Source organism: Anomaloglossus baeobatrachus, chromosome 9 (genome assembly GCF_048569485.1).
Source record: "Anomaloglossus baeobatrachus isolate aAnoBae1 chromosome 9, aAnoBae1.hap1, whole genome shotgun sequence".
In the NCBI taxonomy this organism is placed as follows: Eukaryota; Metazoa; Chordata; class Amphibia; order Anura; family Aromobatidae; genus Anomaloglossus; species Anomaloglossus baeobatrachus.
In genome coordinates, this window is record NC_134361.1 from 28603577 (window position 1) to 28628361 (window position 24785).

General features: G+C 52.7%; 1 protein-coding gene across 1 annotated transcript in view; it reads left to right on the top strand.

Annotated features, from left to right (window-relative positions):
* The window catches only part of ABHD16A (abhydrolase domain containing 16A, phospholipase), a 46842-nt gene extending 22696 nt beyond the window's left edge, over positions 1-24146 (top strand). Inside the window, exons 14-20 of the mRNA XM_075323460.1 lie at positions 47-110; positions 19746-19802; positions 19882-19944; positions 21267-21343; positions 22390-22488; positions 23177-23223; positions 23460-24146. Of these exons, the coding sequence (XP_075179575.1) occupies positions 47-110; positions 19746-19802; positions 19882-19944; positions 21267-21343; positions 22390-22488; positions 23177-23223; positions 23460-23543 (491 nt within the window). The 3' untranslated portion in view covers positions 23544-24146. The remainder of the gene's footprint in view (positions 1-46; positions 111-19745; positions 19803-19881; positions 19945-21266; positions 21344-22389; positions 22489-23176; positions 23224-23459) is intronic.
* Positions 24147-24785: the final 639 nt, after the last annotated feature.

The following is a 24785-nucleotide window of genomic DNA, read 5'->3' on the forward strand; positions in this document are numbered from 1 at the left end:
GCATCTCTGTGAGGTTCACCATCCTCCCCTTTTCCTTCCCCAACAGGAGGCCTCGTGACCAGAACCGTCCGGAAATATCTAAACCTTAATAACGCGGAGCAGCTCTGCAGGTGACTAGAGCTCCTCTAATAGGGATGCGGATGGTTGGCAGGAGGTGGGCACCGGGCCCTGCGGAAGGGAGCCACACTGGAGAACCATTTTTAAGGTCTCCATAAAGGTGCAGCCTAACTATTTGCTTGATAATTTCTCTCCTCGGCTGCTTTTTGTGGCAGCAGTAACCCAAAGAGTCATTGATTCTTAAAAAATGTCCAAGATTAAAAAAAAAAACAAAAACCATGGTGGCTTACTCCCAAACACCAATGGCGTGTGGTCATGGAGCTCACTTAATTGGAGATGAGCCGCCATGATATTCTTAATGTTCTTCGAGGGGTCTTTTACTATCTCCGCACCTGATGGTGTATCGCTCGGAAATGTCAAACTGCATTGTTTACTGGGGGTCTGTCATCTAGGACCCCATTCCTGGTGCTTTTCAGCTTGGCTCTGTGATAGTGAATGTGGCCTTTCATTCTTGGGTTTTTTGGCTTTCCTAGGGATAAGTAATAATTATTATTTTCTTCAGCGCTCTATTGGGAGACCCAGACGATTGGGGTATAGCTACTGCCCTCTGGAGGCCACACAAAGCACTACATTAAAAGTGCAAGGCCCCTCCCCCTCTGGCTATACCCCCCCCGTGGTATCACGGGTTCTCCAGTTTTAGCTTTGTGTGCGAAGGAGGTCAGACATTCCATGCATAGCTCCACAGATTTTAGTCAGCAGTAGCTGCTGACTATTTCGGATGGAAGAAAAGAGGACACATATAGTGTCCCCAGCATGCTCCCTTCTCACCCCTGGATGGTGTTGTAAGGTTGAGGTACCTATTGCTGGTACAGGGCTGGAGCCTGACATGCTGTTTTCCTTCCACATCCCCTGGTAGGGCTCTGTGGAAGTGGGATCCTGCCGGCCTCTCAGCTCTGACGCCGGGCTCCATCCACAGACCCATTAGAACCTGATGGAGACGGAGCAGGAGTACGATCAGGGACAGGCCCTGCATCATACAGGTACTCTGTGTCCCCGGCAGGCACAGACACACTCCGGGCTGGCTGGGTGTTGTAGTGCGCCGGGGACCGCAACGTTGGAGTTTGTGTCCCTACAGATTACTGGGGGATTGTTTGTGTATGGGAACGCAGCGCCGACCCCCTCTGGACCGGGCGGCGCTGCTGTGACTTGTGGTGCGCCGGGGATCCGCCGTCCGCGCTTTTACGGCGGCGGCGGTTATAAATTGAGTCCCCGGCTTTTTGGGCCTAGGACGCCGGCAGCTCCGATTCGTTCCCGCCCCCACCCTGTCATTCAGGGTAGGGGAGAGACGTTGTTCGCTAGCAGCGACGAGGGCTGGAGCCTGATTTACATGCTCCAGCCCTCTCACTAGGCACAGAGGGAAGCAGGCTTCCCGCTCTTAGCCAGGAACGCCCAGGGCCCGCCCCCCTTCTCTCTCAGGACGCCGGCAGCCATTACATGCAGTCTGGCTGGAGGAAGGACGCAAGGCTCTGGGAGACCTGGACTAGGGGCTATCTGGCGACCACACACCCGCTTTTTAAGCGGGCGGTAAGCGTTTTTTCTGTGCTGGTCCCTCTAGTGCCTCACGGTGTATCGGTGTACTGTGTAGGATATAGAGATATTGTATTTCTTGCACTGTGAGGTCGCTTCTGGCTGCATCTCCCAGATCACTCTGTGGAAGCAACAACATGCCATCCTCAAAACGCAAGGCTGCCAAGGCTAGGGCTGTGTATACTGCGGGTGCTGCATGTGGGGCTAATCTACCAGCAGGCTCCGATGACCCCCATTGTGTGCAATGCTCCGACCCGGTGCTGCTTCGCCAGCCGGAGTCAGGAGGGAGAGTGACCCAGGCTGAGACGCCTGTAAGTCCTGCCCCGGTGACAGGGACAGACTTTGCAGTTTTTGCTGATAATATGTCTGTCTCTATGGCAAAAATCCTTGAAACCTTGCAATCTATGCATAGGGGCTCAGTCTTTGGGCACGGCGAGGCCTCTGTCCTCAGGTCCCCCTCACTTGGAATTAATCCAGCCCACAGGGGGGTCCCCGGCTTCACAGGCCGAGGATTATGACTCAGATGATAGCCCCAGCCACCCTAAGCGAGCTCGCTGGGAAAGACCCTCGACGTCATCACACTGCTCAGGGTCTCAGCGCAATCAGTCTCCCTGTGATGTGTCTGATGAGAGTGATCAGGAATCCATTCCTGGAACCCCTCTCAACCTTGATACCCCTGATGGGGATGCCATGGTAAACGACCTTATCTCAGCCATCAATAGGCTGTTGGATATTTCTCCCCCAGCCCCTTCAGCAGAAGAGGCGGCTGCGGAGCAGGAGAAGTCTCGTTTCCTTTATCCCAAGCGTAAATTGAGTGCTTTGTTGGATCACGCTGACTTCAGAGAATCAATCCAGAAGCACGACGCTCACCCAGAAAGGCGTTTCTCTAAACGATCTAAAGATACGCGTTTCCCTTTCCCCCCTGAGGTGGTCAAGCGCTGGACACAGTGTCCAAAGGTAGACCCCCCGATTTCCAAACTCGCAGCTAGGTCCATAGTTGCAGTGGAGGATGGCGCTTCACTTAAAGATGCCAATGACAGACAGATGGACCTTTGGTTAAAATCTGTCTATGAAGCTATCGGCGCGTCGTTTGCTCCGGCATTCGCAGCCGTATGGGCACTCCAGGCTATTTCAGCTGGCTTAGCAAAAGTGGATGCTATCATACATCCAGCAGTGCCGCAAGTGGCGCACCTTACCACGCAGATGTCGGCGTTTGCGTCTTACGCTATCAATGCGGTCCTAGAATCTACCAGTCGCACCTCAATGGCGTCCGCCAATTCGGTAGTTTTGCGCAGAGCCTTGTGGTTAAAGGACTGGAAAGCAGATGCTGGTTCCAAAAAATGTTTAACCAGTTTGCCTTTATCTAGAGATAGACTGTTTGGCGAGCCATTGGCTGATATCATTAAGCAGTCTAAGGGTAAAGACTCCTCTTTACCACAACCCAGAACAACCAAACCTCAGCAGAAAAAGTGGCAGCAGAGGTTTCAGTCCTTTCGAGGTTCGGGCAAGACACCATTTACCTCGTCCAAAGGGACTCAGAGGACGCAAAGAAACTCAGATTCGTGGCGGGCTCACACGCGCCCCAAGAAAGCAAATGGAGGTACCGCTTCCAAAGCGGCTACCTCATGACTTCCAGCCCCCTCCCTCCGCATCGCCGGTCGGGGGCAGGCTCTCCCGCTTTTCCGGCATTTGGATGTCACAGGTCAAAGACCGGTGGGTGACGGACATTTTGTCTCGCGGGTACAGAATCGAGTTCAATTCTCGTCCTCCAGCTCGGTTCTTCAGAACCTCCCCACATCCAGACCGAGCAGATGCTCTGCTGCAGGCGGTGGGCTCCCTAAGAGCGGAAGGAGTGGTGATCCCAGTCCCTCCTCAGGAACAAGGGCAAGGGTTTTACTCCAATCTCTTTGTGGTTCCAAAAAAGGACGGCTCGTTCCGTCCTGTTCTGGACCTAAAACGGCTCAACAAACATGTGCACGCCAGGAAGTTCCGGATGGAAACCCTGCGTTCTGTCATTGCCTCAATGTCCAGAGGAGACTTCCTTGCCTCAATAGACATCAAAGATGCTTATCTCCACGTGCCAATTGCTACAGAACATCAACGTTTTCTACGTTTTGTGATAGGAGACGACCATTTTCAGTTCGTAGCTCTGCCATTTGGTCTGGCAACAGCCCCACGGGTCTTCACCAAGGTCATGGCGGCGGTGGTAGCAGTCTTGCACTCTCAGGGACACTCGGTGATCCCTTACCTAGACGATTTATTGGTCAAAGCTCCCTCTCAAGAGGCATGTCAGCACAGCCTGAATGCTACGCTGGAGACCCTACAGTCTTTCGGGTGGATCATCAACTTTCCAAAGTCGATCCTATCACCGACTCAATCACTAACGTATCTTGGCATGGAGTTTCATACTCTAGCAGCGATAGTGAAGCTTCCGCTGAACAAGCAGCGGTCACTACAGTCAGGGGTGCAATCTCTTCTGCAGGGCCAGTTGCATCCCTTGCGGCGCCTCATGCATTTCCTAGGGAAGATGGTGGCAGCCATGGAAGCAGTTCCCTTTGCGCAGTTTCATCTGCGCCCACTTCAATGGGACATTCTCCGCCAATGGGACGGGAAGTCAACGTCCCTGGACAGGAAAGTCTCGCTTTCCCAGACGGCCAAGGACTCCCTACAATGGTGGCTCCTTCCCACCTCATTGTCTCAGGGAAGATCCTTCCTGCCCCCATCCTGGGCAGTAGTCACGACAGATGCGAGTCTGTCAGGGTGGGGAGCAGTATTTCTCCACCACAGGGCTCAGGGGACGTGGACTCCGCAGGAGTCCACCCTTCAGATCAATGTTCTGGAGATCAGAGCAGTGTATCTTGCTCTACTGGCCTTCCAACAGTGGCTGGAAGGAAAGCAGATCCGAATCCAATCGGACAACTCCACAGCGGTGGCATACATCAACCACCAAGGAGGGACGCGCAGTCGGCAAGCCTTCCAAGAAGTCCGGCGCATTCTAATGTGGGTGGAGGACAGAGCATCCACCATATCCGCGGTTCACATCCCAGGCGTAGAAAACTGGGAAGCAGACTTCCTCAGTCGCCAGGGCATGGACGCAGGGGAATGGTCCCTTCACCCGGACGTGTTTCAGGAAATCTGTCGCCGCTGGGGAGTGCCGGACGTCGACCTAATGGCATCCCGGCACAACAACAAGGTCCCGGCATTCATGGCGAGGTCGCGCGATCAAAGAGCTCTGGCGGCAGACGCCTTGGTTCAAGATTGGTCGCAGTTTCAGCTCCCATACGTGTTTCCGCCTCTGGCGCTCTTGCCCAGAGTGCTACGCAAGATCAGATCCGAGTGCAGCCGCATCATACTCGTCGCTCCAGACTGGCCGAGGAGGTCGTGGTATCCGGATCTGTGGCATCTCACGATCGGTCGACCGTGGTCACTGCCAGACCGACCAGACTTACTGTCCCAAGGGCCGTTTTTCCATCAGAATTCTGCGGCCCTGAACCTGACTGTGTGGCCATTGAGTCCTGGATCCTAGCATCTGCAGGATTATCTCAAGGAGTCGTTGCCACAATGAGACAAGCTAGAAAGTCGAATTCGGCTAAGATCTACCACAGAACGTGGAAGATTTTCTTATCCTGGTGCTCTGCTCAGGGAGTGTCTCCCTGGCCATTTGCATTGCCCAAGTTTCTTTCCTTCCTGCAATCGGGGTTAGAAAAGGGCTTGTCGCTCAGCTCTCTTAAAGGGCAAGTTTCGGCACTATCCGTGTTTTTTCAGAAGCGTCTAGCACGTCTTTCTAAGGTGCGCACGTTCCTGCAGGGGGTCTGTCATATTGTGCCCCCGTACAAGCGGCCGTTAGATCCATGGGATCTGAACAGGGTACTAGTTGCTCTCCAGAAGCCGCTCTTCGAGCCTCTGAAGGAAGTTTCCTTTTCTCGGCTGTCACAGAAAGTGGCGTTTCTTGTTGCGATCACATCGCTTCGGCGAGTGTCTGAGCTGGCAGCTCTGTCATCCAAGGCTCCCTTCCTGGTGTTCCACCAGGACAAGGTAGTGCTGCGCCCTATTCCGGAGTTTCTCCCTAAGGTCGTATCCTCTTTTCATCTTAATCAGGATATATCCTTGCCTTCGTTTTGTCCTCATCCGGTTCACCGGTATGAAAAGGACTTACGTTTGCTAGATCTGGTGAGAGCACTCAGAATCTACATTTCCCGCACGGCGCCCATGCGCCGTGCCGATGCACTTTTTGTCCTTGTCGCTGGTCCGCGCAAGGGGTTGCAGGCTTCTAAAGCCACCCTGGCTCGATGGATCAAAGAACCAATTCTAGAGGCCTACCGTTCTGCGGGGCTTCCGGTTCCTTCAGGGCTAAAAGCCCACTCAACCAGAGCCGTGGGTGCGTCCTGGGCATTACGTCACCAGGCTTCGGCTCAACAGGTGTGCCAGGCAGCTACCTGGTCCAGTCTGCACACTTTCACCAAGCATTATCAGGTGCATACCTATGCTTCGGCGGATGCCAGCTTAGGTAGAAGAGTCCTGCAGGCGGCAGTGACACCCCCGTAGGGGAGGGCTGTTTTGCAGCTCTAACATGAGGTATTTCTTTACCCACCCAGGGACAGCTTTTGGACGTCCCAATCGTCTGGGTCTCCCAATAGAGCGCTGAAGAAGAAGGGAATTTTGTTACTTACCGTAAATTCCTTTTCTTCTAGCTCTTATTGGGAGACCCAGCACCCGCCCTGTTGTCCTTCGGGATGTTTTTTTGTTGTTTGCGGGTACACATGTTGTTCATGTTGAACGGTTTTTCAGTTCTCCGATGTTATTCGGAGTTAATTTGTTTAAACCAGTTATTGGCTTCCTCCTTCTTGCTTTGGCACTAAAACTGGAGAACCCGTGATACCACGGGGGGGGTATAGCCAGAGGGGGAGGGGCCTTGCACTTTTAATGTAGTGCTTTGTGTGGCCTCCAGAGGGCAGTAGCTATACCCCAATCGTCTGGGTCTCCCAATAAGAGCTAGAAGAAAAGGAATTTACGGTAAGTAACAAAATTCCCTTCTTCTTCAGCGCTCTATTGGGAGACCCAGACGATTGGGTGTATAGCACTGCCTCCGGAGGCCACACAAAGCAATTACACTAAAAAGTGTAAGGCCCCTCCCCTTCTGGCTATACACCCCCAGTGGGATCACTGGCTCACCAGTTTTCTGCTTTGTGCGAAGGAGGTCAGACATCCACGCATAGCTCCACTGTTTGTAGTCAGCAGTAGCTGCTGGCTATATCGGATGGAAGAAAAGAGGGCCCATATGGGGCCCCCAGCATGCTCCCTTCTCACCCGCGGTGGTGCTTGTAAGGTTGAGGTACCTATTGCTGGTACAGAGGCTGGAGCCCACATGCTGTTTTCCTTCCACATCCCCTGGTGGGCTCTGTGGAAGTGGGATCTTGCCGGCCCCCAAGCCCTGAGGCCGGGCTCCATCCACAGACCCAGAGAACCTGCTGGATTTGGAGCGGGAGTGCCGTTCAGGGACAAGGCCCTGCAACTTTCAGGTACTCTGTGTCCCCGGCAGGCACGGACACTCTCAAGGCTTGCTGAGCGTTATAGTGCGCCGGGGACAGTAGCGCTGTGCGCTGGGGTTAGGTCACTGCAGCTTTGCTGAGTGACGTTACATGTTGGGAACTACTGCGCCGACCGCTACTGGAGCGGCGGCGCAGCTGCGACTTGTGGTGCGCCGGGGACTTTGCGCCGACCGCGCTTTTACGGCGGCGGCGCTTCTAACTTTAGCCCCCGGCTTCTGCGGCCTAGCGCCGCTTCGTTCCCGCCCCCACCCTGTCAATCAGGGTAGGGGAGAGACGCTGCTCAATTGGCAGCGCCGAGGGCTGGAGCTCTATTTACATGCTCCAGCCCTCTCACTAGGCACAGTGGGAAGCAGGCTTCCCGCTCTTCGTCTGTATACGCCCAGGGCCCGCCCCCCCTCTCCACAAGGACGCCGGCAGCCATTACACATGCGGTCTGGCTGGGGAAAGGCAGCAGGCTCTGGGAGACCCAGACTAAAGGGATTTCGGCGACCACACACCCGCTCCTAAGCGGGCGGTAAGCAGCACTTTAGTGCTGGCCCCACTAGTGCCTCAGTGTTATATTAGTGTACTTTTTTCTTAGTACCATATATATATATATATATATATATAGTTGCACTGTAAGGTCGCTTCTTGGCTGGACACCCTGTACTGCTCTGAGGAGACAGCAACATGTCATCCGCAAAACGCAAGGGTGCCAAGGCACAGGCTGTGTACACTGTTTGTACTGCATGTGGGGCTGATCTACCGGCAGGCTCCAAAGACTCACATTGTATGCAATGTTCAGTCCCAGTGGCACTTCGTCAGCCAGAGCCTAATGTGGTAGTGGCCCAGGCAGAACAGACTTTGCAGTTTTTGCTGATAAAATGTCTGTGACTATGTCAAAAATCCTGGAGACCTTGCAGTCCAGGCCAGTTACTCAGACCATGGACACTGCTGTGTCTATGCTCTCCGGTCCCCCTCAGTTGGAACTAATCCGTACTTCAAGGGGGTCTCAAGCATCACAGGCTGAAGTCTCTGACTCAGATGACAGTCCCAGGCAGCCTAAGCGAGCTCGCTGGGAAAGACCCTCCACGTCATCACACTGCTCAGGGTCTCAGCGAGAAGAGTCTCTATATGATGGCTCAGAGGTGGGTGATCAGGAATCTAATCCTGAGGCCCCTCTCAATCTGGATGCCCCTGATGGTGACGCCATGGTTAATGACCTTATATCGGCCATTAATAGACTGTTGGATATTTCTCCCCCAGCCCCTTCTGCAGAGGAGGCAGCGGCACAGCAGGAGAAGTTCCATTTCCTGTATCCCAAGCGTAAATTAAGTGCTTTTTTGGATCACTCTGACTTCAGAGAATCGATCCAGAAACACGACGCTCATCCAGACAAGCGTTTCTCTAAACGTTCTAAGGATACCCGTTATCCTTTTCCCTCTGAGGTGGCCAAACGCTGGACCCAGTGTCCAAAGGTGGATCCCCCAATTTCCAAGCTTGCGGCTAGATCCATAGTCGCAGTAGAGGATGGCGCTTCACTTAAAGATGCCAACGACAGACAGATGGACCTTTGGTTGAAATCTGTCTATGAAGCTATCGGCGCGTCGTTTGCTCCAGCATTCGCGGCCGTGTGGGCACTCCAAGCTATTTCAGCTGGTTTAGCACAGGTGGATGCTATCATACATCCAGCAGTGCCGCAAGTGGCGTCCCTAACTTCGCAAATGTCTGCATTTGCGACCTATGCTATCAATGCTGTCCTAGAATCTACGAGCCGTACCGCTATGGCGTCCGCCAATTCTGTGGTTTTGCGCAGAGCCTTGTGGTTAAAGGACTGGAAAGCAGATGCTGGTTCCAAAAAATGCTTAACCAGCTTGCCATTATCTAGAGACAGACTGTTTGGTGAGCCATTGGCTGAAATCATAAAACAGTCCAAGGGTAAGGACTCTTCCTTACCACAGCCCAGAGCAAGTAAACCTCAACAGAAAAAGTGGCAGTCGAGGTTTCGGTCCTTTCGAGGCTCGGGCAAGGCCCAATTCTCCTCGTCCAAAAGGACTCAGAAAGAACAAGGGAGCTCAGATTCCTGGCGGGCTCACTCACGCCCCAGGAAAGCAAATGGAGGAACCGCTTCCAAAGCGGCTACCTCATGACTTTCGGCCTCCTCCCTCCGCATCCTCGGTCGGTGGCAGGCTCTCCCGCTTTTGCGACATTTGGCTGTCACAGGTCAAAGACCGGTGGGTAACAGACATTTTGTCTCGCGGGTACAGAATCGAGTTCAGTTCTCGGCCTCCACTTCGGTTCTTCAGAACCTCCCCACACCCCAACCGAGCAGATGCCCTGCGGCAGGCGGTGGACTCTCTAAGAGCAGAAGGAGTCGTGATCCCTGTCCCCACTCAGGAACGGGGGCGAGGATTTTACTCCAATCTCTTTGTGGTTCCAAAAAAGGACGGCTCCTTCCGTCCTGTTCTGGACCTAAAACTGCTCAACAAGCATGTGATCGCCAGGCGGTTCCGGATGGAATCCCTCCGCTCAGTCATTGCCTCAATGTCTCAAGGAGATTTCCTAGCATCAATAGGCATCAAAGATGCTTATCTCCACGTGCCGATTGCTACAGAGCACCAACGCTTTCTACGCTTCGTGATAGGAGACGACCATCTTCAGTTCGTAGCTCTGCCATTTGGTCTGGCGACAGCCCCTCGGGTGTTCACCAAGATCATGGCGGCAGTGGTAGCAGTCTTGCACTCTCACGGACACTCTGTGATCCCTTACTTGGACGATCTACTGGTCAAGGCACCCTCTCAAGAGGCATGCCAACTCAGCCTGAATGTTGCACTGGAGACTCTCCAGGCGTTCGGGTGGATCATCAACTTCCCAAAGTCAAATCTGTCACCGACCCAATCACTAACGTATCTTGGCATGGAGTTTCATACTCTCTCAGCGATAGTGAAGCTTCCGCTGGACAAGCAGCGGTCTCTACAGACTGGGGTGCAGGCTCTCCTTCAAAGTCAGTCGCACTCCTTAAGACGCCTCATGCACTTCCTCGGGAAGATGGTGGCGGCAATAGAGGCGGTTCCGTTTGCGCAGTTTCATCTGCGTCCACTTCAATGGGACATTCTCCGCCAATGGGACGGGAAGTCAACATCCCTGGACAGGAAAGTCTCCCTTTCCCAGACGGCCAAGGACTCTCTGCAGTGGTGGCTTCTTCCCACCTCATTATCACAGGGAAGATCCTTCCTACCACCGTCTTGGGCGGTGGTCACGACAGACGCGAGTCTGTCAGGGTGGGGAGCAGTCTTTCTCCACCACAGGGCTCAGGGTACGTGGACTCGGCAGGAGTCCACCCTTCAGATCAATGTTCTGGAAATCAGAGCAGTGTATCTTGCCCTACAAGCCTTCCAGCAGTGGCTGGAAGGAAGGCAGATCCGAATTCAGTCGGACAACTCCACAGCGGTGGCATACATCAACCACCAAGGGGGGACACGCAGTCGGCAAGCCTTCCAGGAAGTCCGGCGGATTCTGATGTGGGTGGAAGCCACAGCCTCCACCATATCCGCAGTTCACATCCCCGGCGTAGAAAACTGGGAAGCAGACTTCCTCAGTCGCCAGGGCATGGACGCAGGGGAATGGTCCCTTCACCCGGACGTGTTGCAGGAAATCTGTCGCCGCTGGGGGGTGCCGGACGTCGACCTAATGGCGTCACGGCACAACAACAAGGTCCCAACCTTCATGGCACGGTCTCGCGATCAAAGAGCGCTGGCGGCAGACGCCCTAGTGCAAGATTGGTCGCAGTTCCGGCTCCCTTATGTGTTTCCACCTCTGGCACTCTTGCCCAGAGTGCTACGCAAGATCAGATCCGATTGCAGCCGCGTCATACTTGTCGCCCCAGACTGGCCGAGGAGGGCGTGGTATCCGGATCTGTGGCAGCTCACGGTCGGCCAACCGTGGGCACTCCTAGACCGACCAGACTTACTGTCCCAAGGGCCGTTTTTCCATCGGAATTCTGCGGCCCTGAACCTGACTGTGTGGCCATTGAGTCCTGGATCCTAGCGTCTTCAGGATTGTCCCAAGGGGTCGTTGCCACCATGAGACAGGCTAGGAAGCCCACGTCCGCTAAGATCTACCACAGAACGTGGAGGATATTCTTATCCTGGTCCTCTGCTCAGGGAGTGTCTCCCTGGCCATTTGCATTGCCTACCTTTCTTTCTTTCCTGCAATCTGGGTTAGAAAAAGGTTTGTCGCTCGGCTCCCTTAAAGGTCAGGTCTCGGCGCTATCCGTCTTTTTTCAGAGGCGTTTGGCACGCCTTCCTAAGGTGCGCACGTTCCTACAGGGGGTTTGCCATATCGTACCCCCGTACAAGCGGCCGTTAGATCCATGGGATCTGAACAGGGTACTAGTTGCCCTCCAGAAGCCGCCCTTCGAGCCTCTGAGGGAGGTTTCACTTTCTAGACTATCACAGAAAGTGGTTTTTCTGGTAGCGATCACATCTCTTCGGAGAGTGTCTGAGCTGGCAGCACTATCATCCAAGGCTCCCTTCCTGGTCTTCCACCAGGACAAGGTTGTGCTGCGCCCCATTCAGGAGTTTCTCCCGAAGGTGGTATCCTCTTTTCATCTTAATCAGGATATCTCTTTGCCTTCGTTTTGTCCTCATGCAGTTCATCGGTATGAGAAAGATTTACATTTGTTAGATCTGGTGAGAGCACTCAGAATCTACATTTCCCGCACGGCGCCCTTGCGCCGTTCGGATGCACTCTTTGTCCTTGTCGCTGGTAAGCGCAAAGGGTCGCAGGCTTCTAAGGCCACCCTGGCTCGATGGATCAAAGAACCAATTCTTGAAGCCTACCGTTCTGCTGAGCTTCCGGTTCCATCAGGGCTGAAGGCCCATTCTACCAGAGCCGTGGGTGCGTCCTGGGCATTGCGACACCAGGCTACGGCTCAACAGGTGTGCCAGGCAGCTACCTGGTCGAGTCTGCACACTTTCACCAAACATTATCAGGTGCATACCTATGCTTCGGCGGACGCCAGCCTAGGTAGAAGAGTCCTGCAGGCGGCAGTTGCCTCCCCGTAGGGGAGGGCTGTCTTGCAGCTCTAACATGAGGTATTTCTCTGTCGTTTCATTGGGGGACACAGGACCATGGGTTATGCTGCTGTCACTAGGAGGCTGACACTAAGTAAACAGAAAAAGTTAGCTCCTCCCCAGCAGTATAACCCCTGAGCCGGAGGCGGGCTCAATCAGTTTTTTGCTTGGTGTCGTAGGAGGCTGATGTGGGCCGACTGGGCCCCCTTCAGCCACTTGATTTTTGCGTTATTTTTTTCATTTTTTCTCGGCGACGCTCGTCGCTCTCATCTGTGGTAATTTTCTTTTTCTGCAGGTATCTTTTCTCTACCTCGGCTCTCGCAGCCCGTGTGGGTACCACTCCCCTGGGTCGCAGAGGCTTGAGTCGTCGGGCCCTCTCCCCCGTCCAATTCCACGGTACCACTCCCCGGTTGGCACGCGGGGCTGAACTTTCCTGGGCACCCCTATTCACCCTGCGGTACCACCCCAAAGGGTCGCAAGGGGCATACAGCAGGGACTGGACCTCCGCAGCGCATCTGGATTTTTTGGATGGGGCCCGCAACGCTGCTACATTTAGGGGCTTCCACCCCAATGGCGTCCAACTCCCCGCCTTCTTCAGCCTGCTTCCTGGTGCCCGCAGCCATTCCTTCGCTGAGCGGAGCACACAGGAGCATGTGCAGAGTCTCAGCCTGCACACTGGACAGCGCGCCGCGGATCAGGTAGGACCCCTACCTTCTCCCCCCTCGGACGGCTGCAGAAATTTAGGCCCCGGTCTGGGCCTACTCGCCGGACTCCCCCCACTGCGTCCGTGGAGCTCCCTGCCGACTGCAGGCGGCCCCGCATCGCTGCTGCGCCGCCGCCGCTTGCGGCCGGGTCCGCCGGCGCTGCCCCTGTACCTTTAACAGCTTCAAACGCCGCCGCTCCTGAGGTCGGGTCCGCCGGCGCTGCTTCTGCCCGCAACGGCACCGCGGCTCGGCCACTGTCCTCGGGCCCCCAGGCCGCATCCAGCACAGCGCGCCGAGGATCCTCTCCGCCGCCGCCTGCGGCCGGGTCCGCCGGCGCGGCCTCTGCCCGCCCCGGCACCTTAAAAATTTAGCCCCCGGCTTCGGCCCTGTCCTCGGCGTCCCCAGGCCCGCCTCCCGCACGGCGCTATTGGACGCCGGCCTCTCCGTTCCCGCCCTCCGCCGTGCTCCAGGCATCACTTGGGGGGTGGGGGATATTTTTTTCCCGCTCACAGCGTCCATTTTAAATAAAGAAAGAGGAAAAAAAAAAAAAAAAAAAAAAAAGAGAATGGGAGTTTATTCCAGACTACTAGTCTGGGTTTACTGAGGCCGCAGCATCACCTTCTTTTTCCGGGGGAGAAAATAAAACACACTTTTCTTTAGTGGGTATTTTTTATTTTAGGTCGATTTTTATTAAAAATTTTACATACATGAGTTTTTACACCTTAACTCTTACAGTACTTTTCGGGCACTTGTTTTGCTCCACCCTTTTTTATATCGCGCTCCCAGTTCGAGATTTTACTTTAGTCCCCTCCGGCGGGTTAATGCCCTGTCTCAGGCCATAGATCCCCTCGCCGCCGTCCCTCGGCTTCGCGCGCATGCGCTGCGTCCCCGGCCAATACTCGGTTATACCTTCCATAGGTCTAGCGCAATCCCCTCGGGAAGGTGAGTCTCGTACCAGGGACCTTCCCTATGCTAGAAGCGGACCCGACAGGTCTCGTCTTTTGTGGCCCCCCTGTTTTCCACCTTATTCCCCAGGTCCAGACTGCCTTTTCTCCGGCAGTCTTCCGACCTCTCGGGTGATGGCCCAGGCTTTCCACCTCTGCTGGACTCCGAGCAGGACCTGGATGTTTTGGCGCATGACTAAAGGCCCCCTGGAATTGGTGAGTCAGGCCGTAAGGCTACGGACAGCCCTCTTATCTACATGCACGCAGGTCCCCCTTAACTCGTTTGGAGCGGACCCTTGATGTGCTCAGACGACATCCAGAGCTCGCTGAGTTACCGCGTGCTCACAGTCAACTGCCAGACACGACGTTTGCCAGCGGTAAGTCTTGTCATCGTCTTTATTCCCTTCTCCAAAAAGGGGTCTCGGTGAGAATGGGCAGGCCACACTGGAGTCGCTGAGTGATCACAGACAGCAACCAGACACGGCGTTTACCTGCGGTAAGTCGTGTTATTGTCATTATCATTCCCCCAGAGGGCTGTGGAGAGAGGGGGCATGGCACCTTGCAGACAGGAAGGTGGGGGTCCCTGCGGGGTTTTTCAGTGGACATCCAGTTCGCCGTGTGACGGCGTGATCACGGATATTCCCCAAACACAATTTTCACCAGCGGTAAGTCCTTTATATTGTCTTACCTCCTCGTAGAGGGCTCCGGGATGAAGGGGCACGCTATCCTGTACTTCACCCGCCTGGGTTCCTCCTGGCTTCTCGTCCCTATCGTGGCGCTCCGCAGGGACTCCACGGACACTCTACGCAGCGGTCCGCGCTCCACCTATGCCGACCCAGGACTGGTTATCAGCTTCAGTGAGTACCCTCTCTTCACAGAATCTGGTGTCTGCCCGCTACACGGCCTGAGCCTCTAACATCAGTGTACCTACCCGTCGAGAGCTCTGACTCGGGATCAGGAACGCAGATTCGACATCTAGGAAGTCGCTGACTTCCTTTCCGGCTCTCGGGATCGCCCTTTCGGAGATAGGCGAGTTCAGTTTATCCCCTAGGCTACGTCAGGGTAGACTGGCTACGTAAGGGAAGGGTACATCCCTTTCCCGGCATCGGCCCTGATGCACCAGGACTCGTTCCCTCACGCTAGGTTCGTCAGGGAGCTTTTATCCCTACAACAGCCGTCTCCGCCTTGCGTGGCTGCAGACCGTCCCAGCTTTCTAACAGTGCTTGCAGGGATCACGATCCCTACGCATCCTCAGGCTCTCTCTGCCCAGGAACGACCGGGAGACCCAGAGTCTCCCTTCAAGGATCCTCGCCTTGAGGTTTAGACCATCATCATCATCACTTTTTCGCTACTAGGGTAGCTGAGCTACAGGAAGGAGTCCTCCCAGACCCGGCCCGGTCCATCACTCCTCAGGCACGGAATTCGAGCCGTTCAAGGGTTGCTACTACTCACGCAGGAGCAGTTTCCCTCCTGGCACAGGGTCCCGCGGCTCTTTGCCTCCCGCTCCCGTTTTTTCCCTTCGGTTTTTTGCTTTGCGAGTCCTCGACAGTCTGTGGCGGTGTTAGCGATGGTGCACATACCAGATTTCATCCCGGACTCTCCAACGGAACACACTGAAGAACGGGGTCAGGAAGGTTCCGTCTTCGAGGGTGACCGGCCAATCTCCTCCTAGATGACCAATCTTCGCAACCATCCCTGGGAAGCTTCCCTTTCCTCCTCTGGAGCTTATTATCAACCGTCACCAGCCTCCCGTACTAGGGTAGGCTACCCCACCATTCCTCGGCACGGTCCCGAGGGACACCCCTAGAGTGTCGTCTCCCCTTCAACATTCCGGACTCAGAGCCATTCGGTTAGCCCGGTTACAATTTCTTCTCTGGGTCGTATTGTCCAGTCAGGTTCCAGTCGGACCATGCCACAGCAGTGATGTGCATCATCCACCAGGAAGACGCAGGGAGCGTCATGGCAAGGGAAGAGGCCAAGAGGTTCTTGCTCTGGGACGGGCTCTTTCATTCGCCAATCTCGGCAGCACCTCCCGAGCGTGGACGTTTGGACGGCCGATTTCCGCGGTAGGATAGGTCTCGCGTAGGTAAAGGGCTCCAACAGGGATATCAACAGCCAGATCTCTGGCGAAGGAAGACCTCCAGTCGTGACTTTTTGGCCTTCCGATCCAACTCTCAAGTCAATGGTGCGTCGAGTACGCTACCTGCTCTGGACTAGAGGGCGACGCCCTAGACCGGTCGTGTAGCCTGTTCAGGCTCTCGTGCATCTTCCCGCGGCTTTCCATGATCTCGAGGGTTCTCAAGAGGGACCTAGGCAGGCGATAGCTCGGGAGTGGCCCAGGCGAGCATAGTTCGCATAACTTACTCATCTCCTCGCAGATGCCCCGTGGCTCCTTCCAGACCGCCAGATTCTACCAGGACTCAGAAGTCCCAGGTTCCATGGCCTCACCAGTGGATCCCGGATGCTGGCTCGGTCAGGTCTGTGACCAAGATGGTGACAGACATTGAGGAGGGCCTGGAATCCAGTTCCCTCGAAGATTTATTTCCACTTGGAAAGAGCTCCCCCTGTGGTGTGAGGACCGCATCTTCAGAGACTTTTCACTTTCCATCAATCAGGGCCTTCGCGCAGAGAAACGTCCGTCTGGCTCGGCGTTTTTTCATCGTTCACTAGAAAGGTGGGACCATAATCCAGTGATGAGTTGCTCAAGGTACCCCTTTTTTCCCTGCTCCCACCTGTTTTGATAGGTGGGCTCCTCGTGGACATCTGGTTGTTACAGACGGCATCAGGGCGGACAGCCCTCTCGTAGTCTTTTCTCCCCCTTTTTCCGCTCCGCCAGCAGGATAAGGGGGGGGCTCCAGCCAGAACCCTTCGTTTCTGTCCGAGACACCTCGGCTTTCCTTCCAGAAGAGGACTTTAGGTTTCGTTTTTGTCGGTTCTAGGCTCCCCTCGCAGCCTGAAAGAGGCATAGTTCGTTCTAGGGCTGGTACGAGCCCTCAGTCTTTCGTGTCTGCAGGACATCATTTTTTTGTCGGTTACACCGACTGTCAGTCCATCCTTCCACCCTTTCCCAGGAAGCATAGGCCGGCGCCAAGGGCCTGAATATCACATGGATCCCGTCCTCCATATGTGAAGACTATCGCATGAAGGTCGGACTTCCGCCGCGGTCTACCGAGCAAGGGGCACCCTTGAACGATTGGGCTCCAGACGTCGGTCAACCAGGTCCTCTGGTCCGCCAACCGATCTAGTCGGCGTACCGTTACTAGTTTCTAACAGGTTCTCACTCAAGCTTCGGCAGAGGCCAGTTTTGGCGTAAGGTTTGCAGGTGGCAGTGCCACACCTGTAACAACGTAGGCGCTTGTAGGTCCGGGTCAGCCCGGCAAGGGGAAGCGACTTCCTTCCTATCTCCGGTGATGGTTTTTTCCCACCCAGGGACTGCTTTTGGACGTCCCATGGTCCTGTGTCCCCCAATGAAACGACAGAGAAAGTAGGATTTTTGTGTACTCACCGTAAAATCTCTTTCTCTTAGTCTTCATTGGGGGACACAGCACCCACCCTGCTTGTGCTTTTTGTTATTTATGACATGCCTGTTTCCCCAGTGCCCATATTCCCAGGTCACTGGTCACACGACTGTTCGTCATAGTTTTTTACCTTGTTCTATCCAGGATTGTTTGGTTCTCCTCCTACTGCTTGTGCACTAAACTGATTGAGCCCGCCTCCGGCTCAGGGGTTATACTGCTGGGGAGGAGCTAACTTTTTCTGTTTACTTAGTGTCAGCCTCCTAGTGACAGCAGCATAACCCATGGTCCTGTGTCCCCCAATGAAGACTAAGAGAAAGAGAGATTTTACGGTGAGTACACAAAAATCCTACTTTCTTTACCCACCCAGGGACAGCTTTTGGACGTCCCAATCGTCTGGGTCTCCCAATAGAGCGCTGAAGAAGAAGGGAATTTTGTTACTTACCGTAAATTCCTTTTCTTCTAGCTCTTATTGGGAGACCCAGCACCCGCCCTGTTGTCCTTCGGGATTTTTGGTTTGTTTGCGGGTACACATGTTGTTCATGTTGAACGGTTTTCAGTTCTCCGATGTTACTCGGAGAGAATTTGTTTAAACCAGTTATTGGCTTTCCTCCTTCTTGCTTTTGCACTAAAACTGGTGAGCCAGTGATCCCACTGGGGGTGTATAGCCAGAAGGGGAGGGGCCTTACACTTTTTAGTGTAATTGCTTTGTGTGGCCTCCGGAGGCAGTGCTATACACCCAATCGTCTGGGTCTCCCAATAAGAGCTAGAAGAAAAGGAATTTACGGTAAGTAACAAAATTCCCTTCATTATTATTATTATTATTATTATTATTATTATTATTATTATTATTATTATTATTATTATTATTATTGTTACAATAGACAGACTAGTACAGAGGGAAGAGGGCCCTGCCCTTGCGGGCTTACATTCTATAGGATTTTGGGGAGGAGACAGTTGGCGGGGTGTAGGTTGGGCGGCGGCTCCGCACGGTGGTGGGGCGGCGGCGGCTCCGTACGGTGGTGAAGCAGTGAGGTCATTGAAGGTTATAGGCGTTTCTGAACAGATGAGTTTTCAGGTTCTGTTTGAAGTTTGCAAGTGCAGCACATAGTCTGACGTGTTGAGGCAGCGAGTTCCAGGAGACTGGGGATGCTCGGGGAAAGTCTTTAAGTCGGTTGCGTGAGGAGCGAATGAGAGAGGAGGAGAGAAGGAGATCTTGGGAGGATGGAGATTGTGTTTGAGAGTAGTGAGAAATTAGTTCAGAGATATACGGAGGAGACAGATTATGCACAGCTTTGTAGGTCAGTGTTAGTAATTTGAATTGGATACGGTGGAGGATTGGGAGCCAATGGAGGGGTTTGCAGAGAGGAGAAGCGGGGTGGTATTGAGGAGAGGTGGATCAGTCGGGCAGCAGAATTAAGGATGGACTGGAGAGGGGCGAGCGTGTTGGCAGGGAGGCCACAGAGGAGGATGTTACAGTAGTCGAGGCGGGACATTATGAGGGCATGCACTAGCATTTTTGTAGAATGAGAATTGAGGAAAGGGCGGATTCTGGAAATATTTTTGAGTTGAAGACGACAGGAGGTGGTGAGGGATTGGATGTGTGGTATGAAGGACAAGGCAGAGTCAAAGGTCACTCCGAGGCACCGAACTTTGTGTGCTGGGGAGAGCATGGTGTTATTTATTGTAATAGGTAGATCAGGTGGAGAGTGCAGGTGAGACGGAGGAAAGATGATCAGTTCAGTTTTGGCCACATTGCGCTTTAGGAAGCGAGAGGAGAAAAAGGAAGATATAGCCGATAGACACTCGTAATGGCATATCCTATATTTACTAGCCCTTTAAATCTTATAAAGTGGGAAAGATAACTCTTAAAAAGAAACGTATAGCCCCTCTATATCTATCATCCCTATCTTTATCATCTTTCTCGCTTTCGCCCCCTCTTTCTCGCTTTCGCCCCCTCTTTCTCGCTTTCGCCCCCTCTTTCTCGCTTTCGCCCCCTCTTTCTCGCTTTCGCCCCCTCTTTCTCGCTTTTGCCCCCTCTTTCTCGCTTTTGCCCCCTCTTTCTCGCTTTTGCCCCCTCTTTCTCGCTTTTGCCCCCTCTTTCTCGCTTTTGCCCCCTCTTTCTCGCTTTTGCCCCCTCTTTCTCGCTTTTGCCCCCTCTTTCTCGCTTTCGCCCCCTCTTTCTCGCTTTCGCCCCCTCTTTCTCGCTTTCGCCCGCCCTCTCTCGCTCGCTCGCTCTCTCCAGCCACTCTTTGTATTTCTGATTTGCAGACATGCACCTCTGTGGGTATGAGGCTCCTAGCAAAAAACAAAACCCTTTCTCTGTTTTTCCAAGGTATCAGGGTCCTGTATTACTAATAAGAAGAACAAAGGATGAAATCATCACAACCACGTATGTATATGGCATAGGGTTTCAAGAGCCAGACAAACATGGCCGACCTTCATTACTTCTTTTATTTTTCTCCTCTCAGAAGCCCAGATGACGTTTCATCAAACAGAGGAAATGATCTCCTCCTCAGTCTTCTGCAGCACCGGTGAGTGTGAGGACGGGATGGGTGATAACGTCATATCGCCGGGACCCCTGAATCCCAACACCCGGTTACTATTTACTGCTGGATCCCCATGAGGAAGAACTTGGTCAGAGCGAAATGTAGGACTGATGATGCAGCTTTTTGTTGGCCCTTAGACACCACATGGTGCTTCACCCCTCCATTCAGTTGGGGAGGCCTGGGAACCCCAGTTCTAGGAATGAATGGGACCGCCAACGATCACCAAATTATCTCTTTATCCCCTTGGTGATGATAAATCTTCATCTGAAGGAATGGAATCCCATTACAGTGGAACCTTGGTTAACGAGAACAATCTGTTCTGGGATTGTGCTTGTTAACCAAGTTACTCGTTCAGCAAAGCAAGATTTCCCATAGGAAATCATTGCAATGCTGACAATCCGTTCCACAACTTGTTAAATGTCCCATCCTGGTCCCCTATTGTGCCATTCCACACATACACGCACATATTATGCTCACCTTACCTTCCGTTCCATTGCCGGTCTCCTGGGACTTGCTGTTCGCTGGTAGGGGCTGTGTATCAGGTAACCATGACGACGAGGGAGGAACCTCCACACCCAGAGCGCTGACGTCAAAGGCAGGAGCCGCTTGCCTCTAATTGGTCAGCGCGCTGCCTTTGAGTAGTGGCTGATGGGAAGTTCCTCTGTCGTCGCGATGCTTGCTGATACACCGCCTATACCGGCGAACTACAGGACCCAGGAGGCTGGCGATGCAACGGAAGGTACACCTATTATGCTCACCTTACCTTCCGTTCCATCGCCGGCCTCCTGGATCTTGTAGTTCGCCGCGAGGATTCCTCCCTCGTCGTGATGTACCCAGGAACTACAAGAACCATGAGGCCGGCGATGTAACGGAAGGTAAGGTGAGCATAATACTGTATGTGTGTGTGTGTGTGTGTGTGTGTGTGTATGTGTATGTGTATGTGTATGTGTATGTGTATGTGTATGTGTATGTGTATGTGTATGTGTATGTGTATGTGTGTGTGTATGTGTATGTGTGTGTGTGTGTGTGTGTGTGTGTGTGTGTGTGTGTGTGTGTGTGTGTGTGTGTGTGTGTGTGTGTATAGACTGCAAGAGCGGGTTAGAGCGCGGTGGATGTACGAAACCGGAAGTGTGTGCGGTGACTATTTTGTACAGCAAAGCTTTCTCGTAAACAGAGTTACAAATTTACAGAAAGCTTTGCTCATTAAGAAAAATTCTCGTTAACTGCATTTACTCGTTAAGCGAGGTTTCACTGTACAAGGTTTTGATATATATTTTTTTTTTTTTGTTTCTCCTTACTTTCCGCAGTTTCCCCAATGTGATGACAGAAGACGGCAGGAGTGCGGTGAGGATATGGCTGTCCACCTCCACTCCAGAGGAAGCAGGTGAGCCTTCCATGATGTCCTGCTGTCCATTACATTGTGTGCTGGTGAGAGCTTCTCTCATGTCTGGATATTTCACATGTAATTCTTACTTTTGATGCACTTGCCATAATTAAAAAAATAAAAAAAAAAAACCCCCAAACCTTGTAAAAAGTTTAGCTACATTTTTTGTTCTATTTCTTTAAAGAACGACTTGTATATATTTAGGGTCACAGATCCCTACTGATTGCTCAAAACTGTGCAGAAGTGTTCTGCTCTGCCAACAAAAGTGCGGAGCTCTCCATGACTGTATCACGCTTTCTGTTGAGACTTTACAGCAGTATGGGCTATTCTACCGCTGCCATGTGTGTGTGCGCTCCTGTCGCTGCCGTGTGTGTGTGCGCTCCTGTCGCTGCCATGTGTGTGTGCGCTCCTGTCGCTGCCATGTGTGTGTGCGCTCCTGTCGCTGCCATGTGTGTGTGCGCTCCTGTCGCTGCCGTGTGTGTGCGCTCCTGCCGCTGCCGTGTGTGTGCGCTCCTGCCGCTGCCGTGTGTGTGTGTGTGTGCTCTCCTGCCGCTGCCGTGTGTGTGTGTGCGCTCCTGCCGCTGCCGTGTGTGTGTGTGCGCTCCTGCCGCTGCCGTGTGTGTGTGTGCGCTCCTGCCGCTGCCGTGTGTGTGTGTGCGCTCCTGCCGCTGCCGTGTGTGTGTGTGCGCTCCTGCCGCTGCCGTGTGTGTGTGTGCGCTCCTGCCGCTGCCGTGTGTGTGCGCTCCTGCCGCTGCCGTGTGTGTGCGCTCCTGCCGCTGCCGTGTGTGTGCGCTCCTGTCGCTGCCGTGTGTGTGCGCTCCTGTCGCTGCCGTGTGTGTGCGCTCCTGTCGCTGCCGTGTGTGTGCGCTCCTGTCGCTGCCGTGTGTGTGCGCTCCTGCCGCTGCCGTGTGTGTGCGCTCCTGCCGCTGCCGTGTGTGCGCGCTCCTGCACAGTCTTCTTTTGAGTAATCAGTGGCAGCCACAGGACCCGGAGGGTTTTGAAAAAGATGACTTCTACTTTAACGGTTTTCTTCCTGTCTTATGCAGAGTCTGTACTGAGTCAGTTTGGGGTAGAGGAGGACTGGTGTCTGTCTGTCCTAGAGTCGTATAAAGCGGAGAACTTGGAACAATATCCGTGGAGTGTAGGTGAGTACGGGCACCATGCTAAAAATCGGTGAGGGAAGACTGATTGCTGGAGACAAGAGAGGAGAATTGACTCGCTCTCTTATGTTTGCGATACATTTTGGTTATATTGTGTAGTTGCACTAAAATTGTTGTTCTAGGATAATGTGGGCACAAAAAAATAATAATAATATTATTATTATTATTATTATTATTATTATTATTATTATTATTATTATTATTATTATTATATTTTTTTTTTTTTTTTTTTTTTTTGTTTTTTTTTTTTTTTTATTATAATAAAAAAAACAAACTGAAAAATAGAGTCCAGTGGTGAAGGAAATCCAGTACGTAAAATGGAAAGTGTTAATGTATCCAAATTAAAAAAAAAAAAATTCAAACAGACAGTGACTAATCAAAAATACAAAAGCTAAATGTCTGGGTGCCCCCCCCCAGGTGACCATTACGTTTCGGCAATGCCAGTAGCTACGGTATGCCATAATCATGGTTTGTTGCCTAGATCATCGTATCCGCGCTAAAAGTTATGCCCTGGGAAGAAAAAAAAAAACTTAAGAGCATCAATGACAATTTACCTGGTTGGGAAGGGGTTTAGGATGCAATGTGTAGGGTGTAAGATGTCTTCTCTTGTGTGTATTGTGACTACAGATGTCACTGTACACAGCAGACTGAGCTTTTTCTCTTTTTTCATTAGGGGAGGAGATGAGCACAGAAGGACGGCAGCAGCTGGCTCTATACCTGGTACGTATGGCACGTTGTCACCTCCCCTGTCCCACTGCGCTACCCGTCCCCTTCATGTCCCTATGGCGCGGTGGCATGCACTTTTCTGCTCCTCTGCTTATGGTTGTTCACCACTTTCTGCCCTGGAGCTCATACACCCCTATGGTTACGTCCCCACCCTGCCCTGACCACCATTCTGCCTCCCCTTCCCTCAAATGTAAGTGCTCCTCGATTGTAACCCCTTCTGCTCTCCACAGGCACAGAAGTATCTAAGCAGCTTTGAAGCCACACACTGTACCCCCCTCCCAGCCAGCTTCTTCCAGATGCCCTGGAGTATCTAATCCCGGATGTGGCTCCTGGACATGGCACCGCTGCCTTTGGCTGGATTTTCCTGCTGTAACCTTCCTCCATCCCGTGACTGGCAGCTAACACAGACGAGGGAGAGAGCCGCCTGCCCTCCACCTCTCGGACCTCTCTGGACTACTGTTTTTATAATAAATGGATTGAGAACGAGCTTGAATGGATGAAATGATGAGCATTTCAAACGCCGCTATTAAAATGTGAACCATTCTTGTACAAAATGTCTGTCCCTGTCCTAGCACCGACCTGCACTACCTTCCTGGGGTTCGATGGCCAACTAGAGGCCATTTTTAGATTCGGTCTCCTTCAGAAGCTTGTACTGTTTGTGTGCATTTAACCACTGAGCCACTGTTGCCATAGACGGTGAAGTTACTGGCAACGTCCCTGGAGACTCCATACTGTAACATGATAGAGAAATGTTTTTAGCCACCATGGTGGACAAGTATCAATGTGTTGTGTCCTCTAGAACTTCATGACGGTCAAATATTTCATACATTCCACTACTGTCCGTAAATGACCGTCACCATCACTCATCTGACATCATACATTAGGACCTCAATAAATTCATGTGCATGTCTCCATAATATGGTGTTACTCTCTGTTTCTAGACACTTAGGAAAACTGTTTTCTAGAAGTAGCATTAGTGAGGGAATGGAAAGCTGGTCTTCAGCTTGTTTTCTCCGAGCAGTGGTTGACATTTACCTGGGCTGGAGTAGTGGGGACTCAAAAACATTTGAGGTATCGGAAAGCATAAGGTCCTTGAAAATCCTGGAGTCCATTGGACATAAATTCCTGAAGACTCCAGAATTTGGGGATTTCTGAGGTCTCTGAGGCTTTTTCATTTGTGAAGTTAAGGTCCCGGAGACTGTGATTACTGAAGTTCCTAAGGCTCTTAATTCCTAAGGTCCCAGAGACTTTCTCATTCCTAAAGTTCTGAGGTCTTTAAGACTTGATTATTTATGCAGTTGCTGAGTCTTGGTCATTCCTGAAGTTTGAGCTCTATGAGACTTGATGTCTCCTGGAATGTATTACAGGCTAGATCACATGCATAATCGTCCTCTTCTTTGGTGGTGAGACCTCATCTGGAATATTGTGTCCAGTTCTAGGCACCACATTTGTAAATAGACCTCAACAAACTGGTGCAAGTTCAGAGAACAGCGACCAGAATGGTGACCGGTCAACCAGCCATGTCCTGTGAGGAACAATTACAGGATCTGGGCATG